The 13,052-nt window shown below is 37.6% G+C and overlaps 1 protein-coding gene across 3 annotated transcripts; it reads right to left on the reverse strand.

Moving 5' to 3' along the window:
* Positions 1–1,467: 1,467 nt before the first annotated feature.
* Positions 1,468–12,754, reverse strand: LOC117402658 (probable ribonuclease ZC3H12D). 3 transcript variants are annotated; one of them, XM_059023993.1, is made up of 9 exons: positions 12,621–12,754; positions 9,719–9,779; positions 8,715–8,795; positions 7,800–7,882; positions 6,822–7,354; positions 5,224–5,363; positions 4,630–4,864; positions 3,226–3,332; positions 1,468–2,840 (listed from the first exon to the last, which is right to left on the reverse strand). In XM_059023993.1, exons 5-9 carry the CDS (start codon positions 7,121–7,123, stop codon positions 1,762–1,764), a joined length of 1,863 nt encoding a protein of 620 aa, XP_058879976.1. In that variant the 5' UTR covers positions 7,124–7,354; positions 7,800–7,882; positions 8,715–8,795; positions 9,719–9,779; positions 12,621–12,754; the 3' UTR covers positions 1,468–1,761. The 3 variants fall into 3 exon arrangements, with proteins under 3 accessions (XP_058879976.1, XP_033859907.1, XP_033859909.1); XM_034004016.2 differs by lacking the exon at positions 7,800–7,882; XM_034004018.2 differs by lacking the exons at positions 9,719–9,779; positions 12,621–12,754 and having other exon boundaries at positions 8,715–8,810.
* Positions 12,755–13,052: the final 298 nt, after the last annotated feature.

Consider the following 13,052-nt stretch of genomic DNA (forward strand, 5'->3'; position numbering starts at 1 on the left):
GCTTAGCTGCTCTAGTGTTTATACATTTCTTTCCTGCAACTTAAACCACAAAACTAGAAAAACTAAATAACTTTAATATATTCAACAACAAAGTTTTTGACTACACGTCTTTATATATATATATATATATATATATATAAATATTGACACTGTAAGATTTTTATTAAAAATATCTCAAACCTGTAACTGGCTAGAAATGCAATCAGAGCAGTTTTGCCATTAATACCCCAAGGCTTGCTTCAGTGGAAACAAACCACCCCCACCCATGCTGCAACCCCATTCCACCAAAGCCCATGATGCTGTTGTGGTTTGAAAATGAATGTCAAGTCTCACGTATCAGACATGATACAGGATGTAGACTTATCTTGCAACATTATTTTAAAATTACAATGTGTTAAACACCTTAAGAAAGCAGACAATGATATTTGTGTTTCCCTTTGAAGTTGTATGGAAAATGTAATGCAAGTCATAATACAAATTCACAATTTGGAGTGCAAGGAACTGAAAAACACTACTATTTTCATTGATCCACTAACGTCCTATTTTGACTCAATAAAAATGTAGCTATTTGTGTGGTGAACAGTACTGTATACTGTTGATAAAGCACAAAATGAAAGCACAATAAAGAATAATCTCAAAACAAACCCAAATATGTTTTAATCTTTTTGGTATATGTTTGTAATATTAGTATGCGCTTGAGAAAAAAAAAATGGCATTAAAGGAAGTAACAGGCTTCACACACCAATGGCATTGCATATACACGTTATAAATTCTCAACAAAATAGCACCAAAAAATAGACACATTTTACAAATGTCATACTGACGTACTTAAGCTTTGGAACAACTCCAAAAATCACAAGAGTAACTATTAACATAGTAACAAAAAACTGGGGTTTATAAAGCCAAGGCTATTATTAATCATCTGGCCAGGAATTGTGTATCACTGGCACAGTTAACAAATACTGTACAACAGCACTTGAATTCAAATAAAATGTCACTCATTTGTATTTTGTTTGATCAGAAAATAACCAATTAATAACTAGGCCTCCTTTAGCAAGAAACATTTTTGTGTTAAACTATGATCAATTGTTTACTACTTTGTATGCACGTGTAATGCTATATTACTTTTAAGATGTAAGATTTCCAAAATGCAGATGCATTCCGTTAAAGTCACAGAAAGTTTTTCACATTGTTGTGTTCAGTAATACTAATGCTTGCTTGATGTTAAAAGCTTTAAATGCAATGCACATTAGAATATTAAAAATAAACAAATAAAACCAACTTTACATTAATATTAAAGATGCACAAAGTACAACATAAGTACAAAAGCACTTTTATATTTATGTTGTACTTTGTGCATCTTGAATATTAATTTAAAGTTTTGTGTGTGTGTATATATATATATATACATATATATATATATATATATATATACATATATATATATATATATACATATATATATATATATATATATATATTGCATGAATTCAAAGCAAGAAGCAAACTGATGGTTAACAGCAGCATTGATAATCATGTTTTACATTCATTATTCATTCTAAATTCTCGTAAACACGTCACTGTGAGGTAACTTCTGCTAGCAATACAGACTGCATGATATACAGTCCAGTTGCTCCACCTCCTGTAGGTAGGTTCACATCAATGACATTTCAACAGTAGTGCAATTGGTTCTCATTGTCACCAGTTATATCAACAAAGAACTGAGCTTGGTACCCTTGCTTGCATTTCCATGTTTTACAGCTAAAAACGGGTGTGATTACTTTTGAATTTGTAGATTAATGAGATGAGATGCCTTCTGTCTAAAACATTTGGGTACAAAGACATGACCTGATCCACGACTCCCTGTGGAAAGGTGGCACTTAACAGGTTTCTGACATACTTTTTTTGTTCAGTGAGTGAAAAACTCTGCTCTGAAGACAAAGTGTAAGCCTGGTTTGCTGCTGGAGACCCCATCTGTCCATTTCTCCAGCTGTTTACAGTGGCGCTGTGACCGTGGTTAAAATGATAATGATGTTGCTGCTGTTCTTGTACTGTGAGTGGAGCTTGGTCACATGGTGGAGCTGTTAAATCACAGGAATTTTGTTTGTGGTTTTCAAAATTGTGCATAGGCAGAAAGTTAGCATATAAACCAGGACTTAGTGTTGGACTTCCTGACCCCTGTAACTGGCTACCGCAGCTCTGAGGCATTTTCTGTGGGGGGTTCCTGTAGCTGAAAGAAGGATTTGGAGCTATTCCAGCAGGGCTGCACCTGTGTGAACAAGCACAGTCTGTGCTGTGAGAATGAGAAAAGAAGTAGCCACTGTTTTTACAATGGCTTGGGCTGTCACACCAGCTTGAGCATGGGGCCCTGTCGTACTCTGTGGAACAGAAGTTACTCTGTTTGTCTGGCTTCTCCTGAATGAACATATTGGAGAATTTGACTTCCATGGACTCAAATCCTTCATCACACCCTGGATTTTGGAATTTGGAATACTGCAAATAGGAAGGATTTACACTTTGTTTTTCACTGTCTAGCAAATGATTGGGTGAATATCTGTGGTGGACTCCATCGTGGCTCAACGGCGCAGTTGACCGAAGGTCGTTGCACACAGACATTTTGGCATTCTGTCCATAAGAGACAGCCGTGCCTAATGCAACAGGAAGCTCCACCTGATTAGCAGATCTCGCTCTGGTGTTAAGAGGCTGCTCATCTTCTTTAAAGGGTTTGGGTGAAGTTGACTTTGTTTTGGCTCTGAGTTCATCAGCAACTGACATGTGTGACTGATTGGATCTTTCAGGATGGTAGAACTTGCACTTAATTCCATATGTACACTTCTTTCCTAGAAGCAATGAAAAATAACTTTAAGAATCTACTACATCTTTGTTTTATAAAAAACGATAGGAGGCATAGAGGCCAGTCAGACGGTCACATTGAGATTTTATGGTGGAAGAGGCCAGCCTTATCTGTTCTCCACCTGAACTTACTGTCAACACGACAGAGAATTTTTTTTTTTAAGTCAAGAAGCATTTACCGACACGTCTATTGCAGAGTAGATCAGTAGACAAAAACATAAACTAAAATACTAACAGCTAACAATTCACTTCGGATTCCCAAATCATTATCCAAATGGTTGGGGTTGGATTCCTAGGGTAGACTGATACAAGCTAGACACAAAACTTCAAAATGAGTACACTGTACGAGAAAGAAGCTTAGAAGAATCGTACCATATGGACAATGCTGCCATTTGTGTTCAGGGATGTTAGGTGTCTTCCTCAAAAAGTTTTCAATGAGGGGTCCACTCCTACCCAAAGGATCATCGGGTGGCATAAACCTGCAGACAAGTAGAAGGGCGTTTCATATGACATGCAATGCCTTCACATCACATCTTTATTTTCTCCATTTGAGTTTATTATTTACGTTTATCAATTATGTGTACTGCTGCCTGTAACTGCACCTTTGCTCCAACAAGCACTGACAAAATATTAAAAGTATCTAAACAAACATGTTACTTTAGGAAAGGTTATACCTGGCACGGAAATGTATTTTTAACAAAGATAATATAATCTTAGAACATGCAGGTGTTGGAGAAACATACACTTTAGAAATTATAGTTTAAAAGATTAACTGTTTAGTTTTAGATTGTTAGTATTTGGGTTTCATTTAGTTAGTTAGTTAAAAGATAATTTGGGTTTAATATTACTTATTGGAGCAGGAAGACAGATCGTAAGGGAAAAGCTTTGCACCAAATGGCAATTTAAAAGGGGACCCTGTGCTTTGTCAGAGATAACACTTTGGGGGCTAAAACCTTCAAAAGCTTAAACAATCTCCTTCCTTCCTTGTCTTTATAACATCAGGGTTTCCTCAGTGGAACATCAAACAGGCTTTGATGTTACAATCACTTCAGGTAGTAAAACGAAAGTGAACGAAAGTGGACCCATGTGGTCAATGATATTCAGTATGTAATTGTCTTTTCTGGTAGGTTAAGAGAAAAGGGTGATGTCATAAGGTGAAGTCGATATTAAATCAAACATTGTATTGTATCTTTGGGCTCCCTTCAACATGTGCTTGGGGGAGGGGAGTTCCTATTAACTATGTTAATAAAAAATTATGTTTGTTGAAGCTGCAGCTAAGTTTTGGAATCATAATTATTTCTACTCATGGATGCACAAAGAAGAGAAGAATACGAACACTAACTAACTCTTATTTGTTTTAAATTCAACAGCAGGTGAGGAACAATAGTTGGACATGACACCTGGTACGAAAAACACATGCCTGAGAATATCACAAAAGGAACATATGTATTTAAAATGCATTTATTTCCATATATATTTTAATAATGTTGTCCATAAATATGTGATTTATAATTACTTCTTTATCACCTAGACAGAGCAACCGGTATTTTTGCTAGCATTTTAAAATCTTTCCTTACTCGTATTTTATTTAATTGTTTCTTTGTTTCACACCCAATTGTGTGTTGAAACACTTCTCATTAGAATCACGGCATATAACATCACCTTCAGTAAAATAAACACGTATCTTCACCTCCACCTCCATGTCGTTTTGGTGTACCACATGTGAGCCTCACCAAAATCTACTCTGCAACATTAACACCTGTGGTCCATACTCACTTGTCATTGACAAAAGAGTACATCAGAAGCCTGCCTTCGATGAATCTTTTCCAGTCTTGTTTCTCGTTCTGCAGGTCGCGGTAGTTATCGTTTGATACGATAATCCCATCTGACTCGTAGGCCAGTTTCACAATGTAGCGGTCGTCATAGCACACCACTCTCTTCCCCTTGACGCGGCGAGACGGGGTGTACACAAGTATCTTTCTCTTTTCCAGCTCATGGAGTATATTCTGGTCTGAAATAAATAATTGGGTTTTAGACACATACGAAAATGACAATAACTGCAACCAAACTTAGAGTGCATTTTAATGCAGAGATTCTGGCTGCAAAAGTGCAATTCTATTTGATATCCATGTAAGTTTGTTTACCTATCAGCATTTTTTTTTTAATGAAATATAAATATAGAGGTCCAGAGTTAAATAATGTGAGCATGTTTATTGATTAGAAAATAGATTTTCTGTAAACCAGTATTTTGTAACATGGAACCATTTATAGACAATCAATGTTTTGTAACATGGAACCATTTAGTAGATAATCAGGCAGATACCAGTACCCATGGAGTTCTTGGCTGCAGTGCAATGCTTCACACTGTACCTGTAATGGGAGTCTCTGGTCTGGGCTGTTCCTTCCTCCAGGAGGGGACAAACACTGTGATATCCCGGTGGCCTCTTTCCCAAAACCACAGCACTGCCAGCTGGATCCCGTGGCACGAAAACACCTGTTTATTTCCATGACTAAAAAAAAAAAAGAAAAATAGGTTATAAACTGAAAAAAAGAAAGACAATGCATTGTCATTTCAGAGGCACAGAAGGTATTAGCTTTCTAAAGAGAAAGGTTGTTTCATGGACAATGAAAATGTCATCTTTGCTGTTTTTTTTTTCTTTAAAACAGAAAACACATTTACACTTGAAACCTTGCAGAGCTTAATCATAAAAAGCCACTGTAGGTTATTTTGCAATAACTTGCTTGTATGAATTGGCATCTCAGCCCATTGAATTGAATGGAAAGGCACAGGCTAGATATGAAGAGCTTTGTAGTCAAGAGGTAAGTACGTGTCTTACGCTGATGTCAGTATTATTAACCTATCAGGGTTATGTAAATGTGTTAAAATAACATTATTATTATTTGTTTATTTAGCAGACGCCTTTATCCAAGGCGACTTACAGAGACTATGATGTATGAATTATACATCAGTTGCAGAGTCACTTACAAGTGCATCTCACCGGAAAGATGGAGCACAAGGAGGTTAAGTGATTTTCTCAGGGTCACAGGTGGGATTTGAACCAGGGAACGCCTGATTACAAGCCCTTTACTTTAACCACTGGACCACACAGCCTCATACATAAGATCATGTATTAATGTATGCTATGTCAAAAGTAGAAGTTGGCTTCGGGTTCATAATTCGTAAAATGGCCCTATCACTAACTCTCACAAGCTGTCAGAGTTATATTTTAAGCAAATAATATTTATATATTGCAAAAATGTGGATTACCCATCTCCAGGAAGTAATCTTATTTAAATATAAAAAAGTACAACAAAAAACACTCAGCCATCCGGTTGCGTAATGTAACAGGACACTTTTGTGACTTTTTTTGGCACCAGTGGCACGATGATATCTAAATTAGCTGATTTGCCTACAGATGGTAATTTCCCTAGTTTCACATGCCTCGGGTCAGTGGAGACTGTTTTGCATAACATTGAGTATTTAAAGTGATTAGAAGAATATACTGATACAACAGGTATGTCAGCAACATACATCCCCTGCCATGGCTCAAAACTCAAAATTACAGCTATCCGTATCAGCAAAAAATGTAATCCTTTTGTGTGTCCTGTTTTGTTCCATCCCATTTTACATTGTGTTTACTGTAGCCACACTGACAGAGAGAGTTTGGAGCCCAGCACTACTGCAAGCTTCTCAAAACATTCAAACAATGTCACACACCACAGCTGTTTTGTTAATGAAGCTATTAAGAGAGAGGAAATATATCTGAGGAAATGTATAAGAAATAATTTGCCAGAAACACAAAGTATATGTAGTTTACATGTATTTACAGGGTTAAACTGAGGAAATGAGTACTGAATGCTCTGGATTTACATTTATTCAATTATATATTAGACACAATTAGACAATGAATTCCACTGTGTTTGACAGCTAAGCCAGGCTGTCCCGGCATCTGGTGGCAGGTACTCACCTCATGGCAATGTTGCTGCCATCAATGACGATTGGCCTCAGGACACTGCAGGGGTCACTGTCCTCCTCTTCTGCCACTGGTCTCGGCTTCACAGGTTCTTGGGGACTGCAGCCTCGAGGCACAAGCTGTGGGCTGGAGCTCCTCAGTTGCTCTACCTCAGCCTTGTGGTTCGTTTTAATCAGCTCCTCCAAGATGTCATTGGTCAAGGCATCCTTTCGGAGGCTCTCCAGCACCCTCACAATGTCTTTCTCGGAGTAGCCCAGTTTGAGGAAACGCTCTATTTTGTTCTGGTGCCTGCTCATGTTCTCAAGTTTCTCGTGCGTGCCTGCTTCTACCTCTGCAGTCGTATGCGTGTGTGCGTGTGTATGTCTCCTCAGTGACAAGTTTTTAGTCTTTTGTCGAGGATCTGCCAAGGGGGAACCCTCGCCCTTGCTTTTTATCTCATCTGATCACAGAGTTTCCACAGCGACACTGTCAGTTTTGGAAAATGGACAGCCTCCGACACAACAGTCTAAGAGATTCTCTGTCATACCCTAAAACACAGGAAGTCAAAAAATATGTCAGAGGGGGTTTCGGAAAATTATGTGGTTTTGTCGCTATGATATTATCTCCTTGTTGTTTTCAACACTGCTGCAATTGCGTCTGTTAAAAACCCCTACAAAAAGATCTACTGCGGAATAACTCACGAGGGAAAAAATAGGTACATTTTAAAAGTAAAAGTATATATTAAAAAAATAAACTTGCATGCAGGGGATGTGAAATGCTTGCAGCTACTTCTACTCAGATTTGGATCTGAAAATATGCAGTAAATAAGTAGCACTATTCTTTCTTTTAAATTATATAATGTAATTAAAAGTTAATTTTCAATTCATCAAACACTATTTTACGGGGGTTCTGGTGGCAGCATAAAGAGAAAAAAAATAACAAGTCAAAAATACTGTCAAACATGTATTAAGACCACATTACTAGAAATACCACCTGTTCCACTGAGTGGTGAAAGAGGCAGGTTTGCTTCTATAGCTCAGCTCACATGAGTAGCAGCTGCACAGGTTGGGCGACATCTGTCAATCATATTAAGGGTTATGTCGCTGTAAACACCAGAGAAGTGCTAAAAGGTTTAAAAAGGATTGATTCTACTAGCCTCATTATAAATATAAAAATCTACAGATCTCACACACATATTAATTAGTCATTTAGCAGACGCTTTTATCCAAAGCAACTTACAGAGACTAGGAGGTGAACTATGCATCAACAACTGCTGCAGAGTCACTTACAATCCAAATAAGAGTTCCTGCTTACAATTCAAGAAATATGTTATACTGTAGTGTAGCTCTAGAATGACAATATGAAGCTGCTAAATTTGATCACAAGCAATAGTCTCTATTACCACATCCTGAACCCCACATGTGGCCTTTCTAACACATTGGTCAGGTAATGTATCACTTGTCCTGCACCCCACTATATCCGATTGCAGGCATTACTTCAAACATTCAGCAGATTTTTTTTACCTTAAGAGAAAACAGACCTGACAAGTAGTGGGGTATTCATAAAACCTAGCGCTGGTTTTAGGAATGTGCTGCATTTCCGTGAATGACTCACAAAGACTAATTTGTAATCATCATGTAATGGTCATGAATCCATTAATTGAGCAGTCTGAATGTTAATTCTGTAATCCTTATGAATTAGCAGTTGTAATTTAGTGTAACAGTACAACAGATTTCTACTCTCCTGTATAACCTCTTTCCAGAAGGCGTTCTAACAGGAGAATTCAAAAACTTTTCCCTCTCCATGTGTATTATTTACCCATAAGGCACAGAGCAATAGAAAATCGCATTGTGACTACAATGGTTTCTTAATTCATAACACAAAAGTTCAAGAGTATGTATTACTTACCCTCACAGCTTTCAGTCAAACAGTAGAGTAGCAGCCAGGTCTGTTCAGTGTCTCTTGCTGCTGGCTTCTGTTGCCAAAACGCTGTCAGAGCAGGGTGCGAAAGTTTTACTTGATTATTTGCTTAGTCATACAAGGAAGTTAAGCCAGCATTTTTAACAGTATTTATTCAGACTGTGCAACTGGGAACAGAATGAATACACATTGTAGTTAATTGTACTTCCTTATTTAACATCCTTGCATTTTTTCGGTTAAACCCAATCGGATCCAACCCCTGCTGGCCCTATTCCTTCAATTCTCTTTCATACAAGGATGATGATGACTACTGAGAAATCCCCTGTGATCACGGCCAGTAATCAAATTACTGCTCAAAGCAAAACAGAAACGCTCACCCAAAGACACTGAAAAGCCAGATCTTTTAAAAATGTGAACATTTATCAGCGTTAATGAAAATGATTACATACTAAATATCGTGTAGGGTTCTATAGCAAGCGATACGATACAAGATGATATCCATCTCTGGCTGCTTTTGACCTTGAGAGGGATGAAAATCAGCTTGTATATGTCCACACTCTATACTACATCTATTACAATATACAGTTAAAAAATAATAACTAAACAGTACAGCTAATATTAATGTGAAGTATTTTCCACGTAAAACAAAGTCAATGATACAAGCCATCTGATACAAGCTATTTGAAATGAGAATCAATAGCAGGGTCTACTATACGTATTATAAAGTCCTACAACTGAGTTATGATCAGATATTCTTTTTAATTAGTTGAACATGTGGTTGATAGGATTGTTAATTGATGCCATCAGAAGATTTTCTAACTTTGTGTTTCATTTGTTATATTTCTACATTGCTTACTAAAATTGACACATCAACTTAAACTTACCATTACAGTACATTACTGTCATAACTAGAAAAGGCGTACTCAAAAGGAGTATGGTACTATAAACAACAATCTAAGTCACATGTTTTACAGAAAGCAGTGCCGACTCACCTGTACTCAGTTGCATAATGAGAGCACTTCCTGAAATCAACCAGCCTTCCCGTTTCTAATTCTGTGGGGGATATAAGCATACACAGGGATGGGCATTATTAAAAAACATGTCATTGAAATATGTATTATCATTACAGTTGTATTTTCGTAATTTGTAATGCAAATGTAATGTAAAATAATTACATGTATTTTGTATTTTGTATTGAAAATACACATGCCTGACTATTTTGTAATTTCATAATACTCAAAAATCCATTGCTGCTATGCCATCCAGAGCTGTCCTTTGCAGGATTTCAGATACAAACAACCGTTTTACTGTGTCTTTTTCTGTTCTCTTATGGTTTGTATCTGAAAAAAGTAGACTATTGTATGATTAAAAGCGACATTTTCCCCTAGATTTATTCTTGTGTACATATAATGGAATCTATATTATTTGTTTGTTTCTTAAAATAATATAATAATATAAACATATAACTTGTCCAGTCTGGAATTCCCCCCAGCAGCCCAAAGAAAACTGTTAACTTGTCCGCACATTAAGTAAGAAAAATGTATATTATATGCAATAGTTTTAATATTAGATTATTATTATTCAATGTTTAAAAAAACTAAAAACAGATAATCTCAATGGAAATTTATAGTACGTATTTTCGATTCAAGGGGAGAAAACGGTGCACAGGTCAAGAGGAATGCATCTGGTTGACCAAACCATGTCAAAATAATTCTGGAAACCAGCCATTGTCAATTGATTACTCCATGACTGACTCAATGGGATTCATTGTATGACAGTTTGAACCTACTGATTGATATCCGTGAGAAAGTTCCCCAGTTGATGGAAAAACTCCAACTTCCTAGCTTTAAGGAAGTGGAGTTAGACTTCCTTGATTACTGCCGAGTCCTGGAACTCACTGCCACTGCTACAGATCACCTTCAGAGTCAGAAAACCTGTTACTATGGTGATCTCACCCCCACTCTTTGTTGTGGAGTCAAAATTACAAGCATTGCAGGCCACAAATTCCAGAAACGATCTGGCAGTTTTCTTGAGCTGAGCACTGAGGTTAATGAATAAATTTTGGCCACAATCGTCCATCCATGTTTTAAGATGCTCTGGCTGCCACACCATTCAGCTTATGCATTATGCTGCTGAAGAGCTGGGTCTTGTACCTGAATGTGCTTGTGAGAGACCCAATGAAGAGGAAGAGGACGACTTCTTTGTTTTCAGTGATAGCAAAGATGCTTCCCAGATAATGACTCCCTCAACAAGCAACAAAAAAGCTGAGTTGGAGATCCTTCATGTTTTTGAAGACACTCGGAAGGATGTGGCATCTTTAGAGGCATACCCTTGCATAAAGAAACTCATTGTGCGCTTGAATGCCATTGTTCAGTCATCTGATCTTGTTCAGCGTCTGTTCTCTTTTACTGGGATGATTTTCAGTCCCCAGAGCTTTACTGATCTCTTCCAGAAACTTGTTTTGTTAAAGGAGAACAGTATTATGTATTTATTTTTATTTAGTGTGCCCAATCATTTTTTTCTGTTTTCCTCACAATTTTAGTGGTGCCTAATTCTATGTACATCAGTCTCTCAATCGAGTTTCCTCCTGTCAGCCTGAGGAGCTCCAGACCGCCGCGGTCCTCCAAGCCATGTGATCCTAGATTCCCTTTTTCCACCAAAAGACTCCAGGTGTGCAGTGACTGGCACAGCGTGACAACTTAAACTCCATCAAACCACTGTGGGACGTTTTGAAATGCCACCTTAGGCATCAGACCACCAACCCTTGCTGAAATGTCAAATGCTCTGAAGGAGACTTGGCATAATATTCCACTAGATATCTATGGGTGCCCTGGAGGAAACAAGGACCCACTGCATGTTTGCTTAATGTAGCTTGAAACTTGTTAAGAACATAAGAACAAGAAAGTTTACAAACGAGAGGAGGCCATTCGGCCCATCTTGCTCGTTTGGTTGTTAGTAGCTTATTTATCCCAGAATCTCATCAAGCAGCTTCTTGAAGGATCCCAGGGTGTCAGCTTCAACAACATTACTGGGGAGTTCCAGACCCTCACAATTCTCTGTGTAAAAAGTGCCTCCTATTTTCTGTTCTGAATGCCCCTTTATCTAATCTCCACTTGTGACCCCTGGTCCTTGTTTCTTAATTGTTAACTGTTTCAGTTATTTTATTGACAAAATACATTTTTTCTGGAAGACCTAGGAAAATCTTGGTATGTTTGATTAAAGGTATTTTGTAATTTCAAATAGTATTTTCCAAATACAATTGTATTTTGTATTGAAAATACAGTGTTTCCAAAGTAGTTTGCATTTTGAATTGAAAATACATTTGCCTAAGTATTTTGCCCAAGCCTGGGCATACATTACCTGCTTTAAGATAATAATTTTAGCATCTTTTTAAACTATTGTCAGAACAGTGCCATGTTTGTTCAGTTAGATGGAAATCAGTTATAAGCAACTTCTATGTCCTCCTCAGACCAAAGTGGCCCCTGTTTTCAATAAATGGTATTTTCTTGATCTTAAGCCATAGGTGAGTTGAAAGATGTGTCACTGAATTTCTACATTCACTTTTTTGGGGCAAGATATACCTTTAAATCAGGGGTCGGTAACCTTGGCTCTTCCAATCAATTCCACTGCAGGACTTTGTTACAACCAGACCCTTAATTATTTAATTGACCCTGTTGGAGAAAAATCCAAACATCCATTTAAATGGATACAGGGACTGGGGAGGATTCGTCACAGGTAGGAACTTGCAGTCCTGTGCTGGGTTGCACCAGCTGTGCGTAAGTTCTTACTTAGCTTAAGCGTAAGTCTTTACTAACGTTGGTTTTACACATTACTAAATTTACACGGGTTGCACCAGGTAAGATAGTTATAACGTAAGGCTTAGTTGTTACTTACATTTTACGCACATCTTCGGGTAGAATCACATTCCAAGATGACACGGCAACCGTTACTACGTGAACTTCTGTTTGAAGATGATTGTGTTCGTGGTTTTCGGCATCACAGTGTTTTGCGAGACCGCATACATCCTCTTGACAATTACGATGATATTGACCTTTATGCCCGTTTTAGATTTAGACGTGAGCATATTTTGAAGATCACTGATGACCTCGAAAGTAGCATAAAACACCCATCTTCCAGAAATGGAGCACTTCCTCCATCTCTACAGGTTTAAGGTATTTAAGGTATTTCGCTGCCGGATCTTTTCAAAACCTGGTAGGCGACTCGATACAGGTGCATGAATCAACAGTCTGCAGAACAGTCCGTTTTGTTGCACTCTCTCTTGTTGCAGAAGTATGTATACTTCCCCACTGATACCAAAAGATTGGA

Source organism: Acipenser ruthenus, chromosome 5 (genome assembly GCF_902713425.1).
Source record: "Acipenser ruthenus chromosome 5, fAciRut3.2 maternal haplotype, whole genome shotgun sequence".
NCBI classification, from domain to species: Eukaryota; Metazoa; Chordata; class Actinopteri; order Acipenseriformes; family Acipenseridae; genus Acipenser; species Acipenser ruthenus.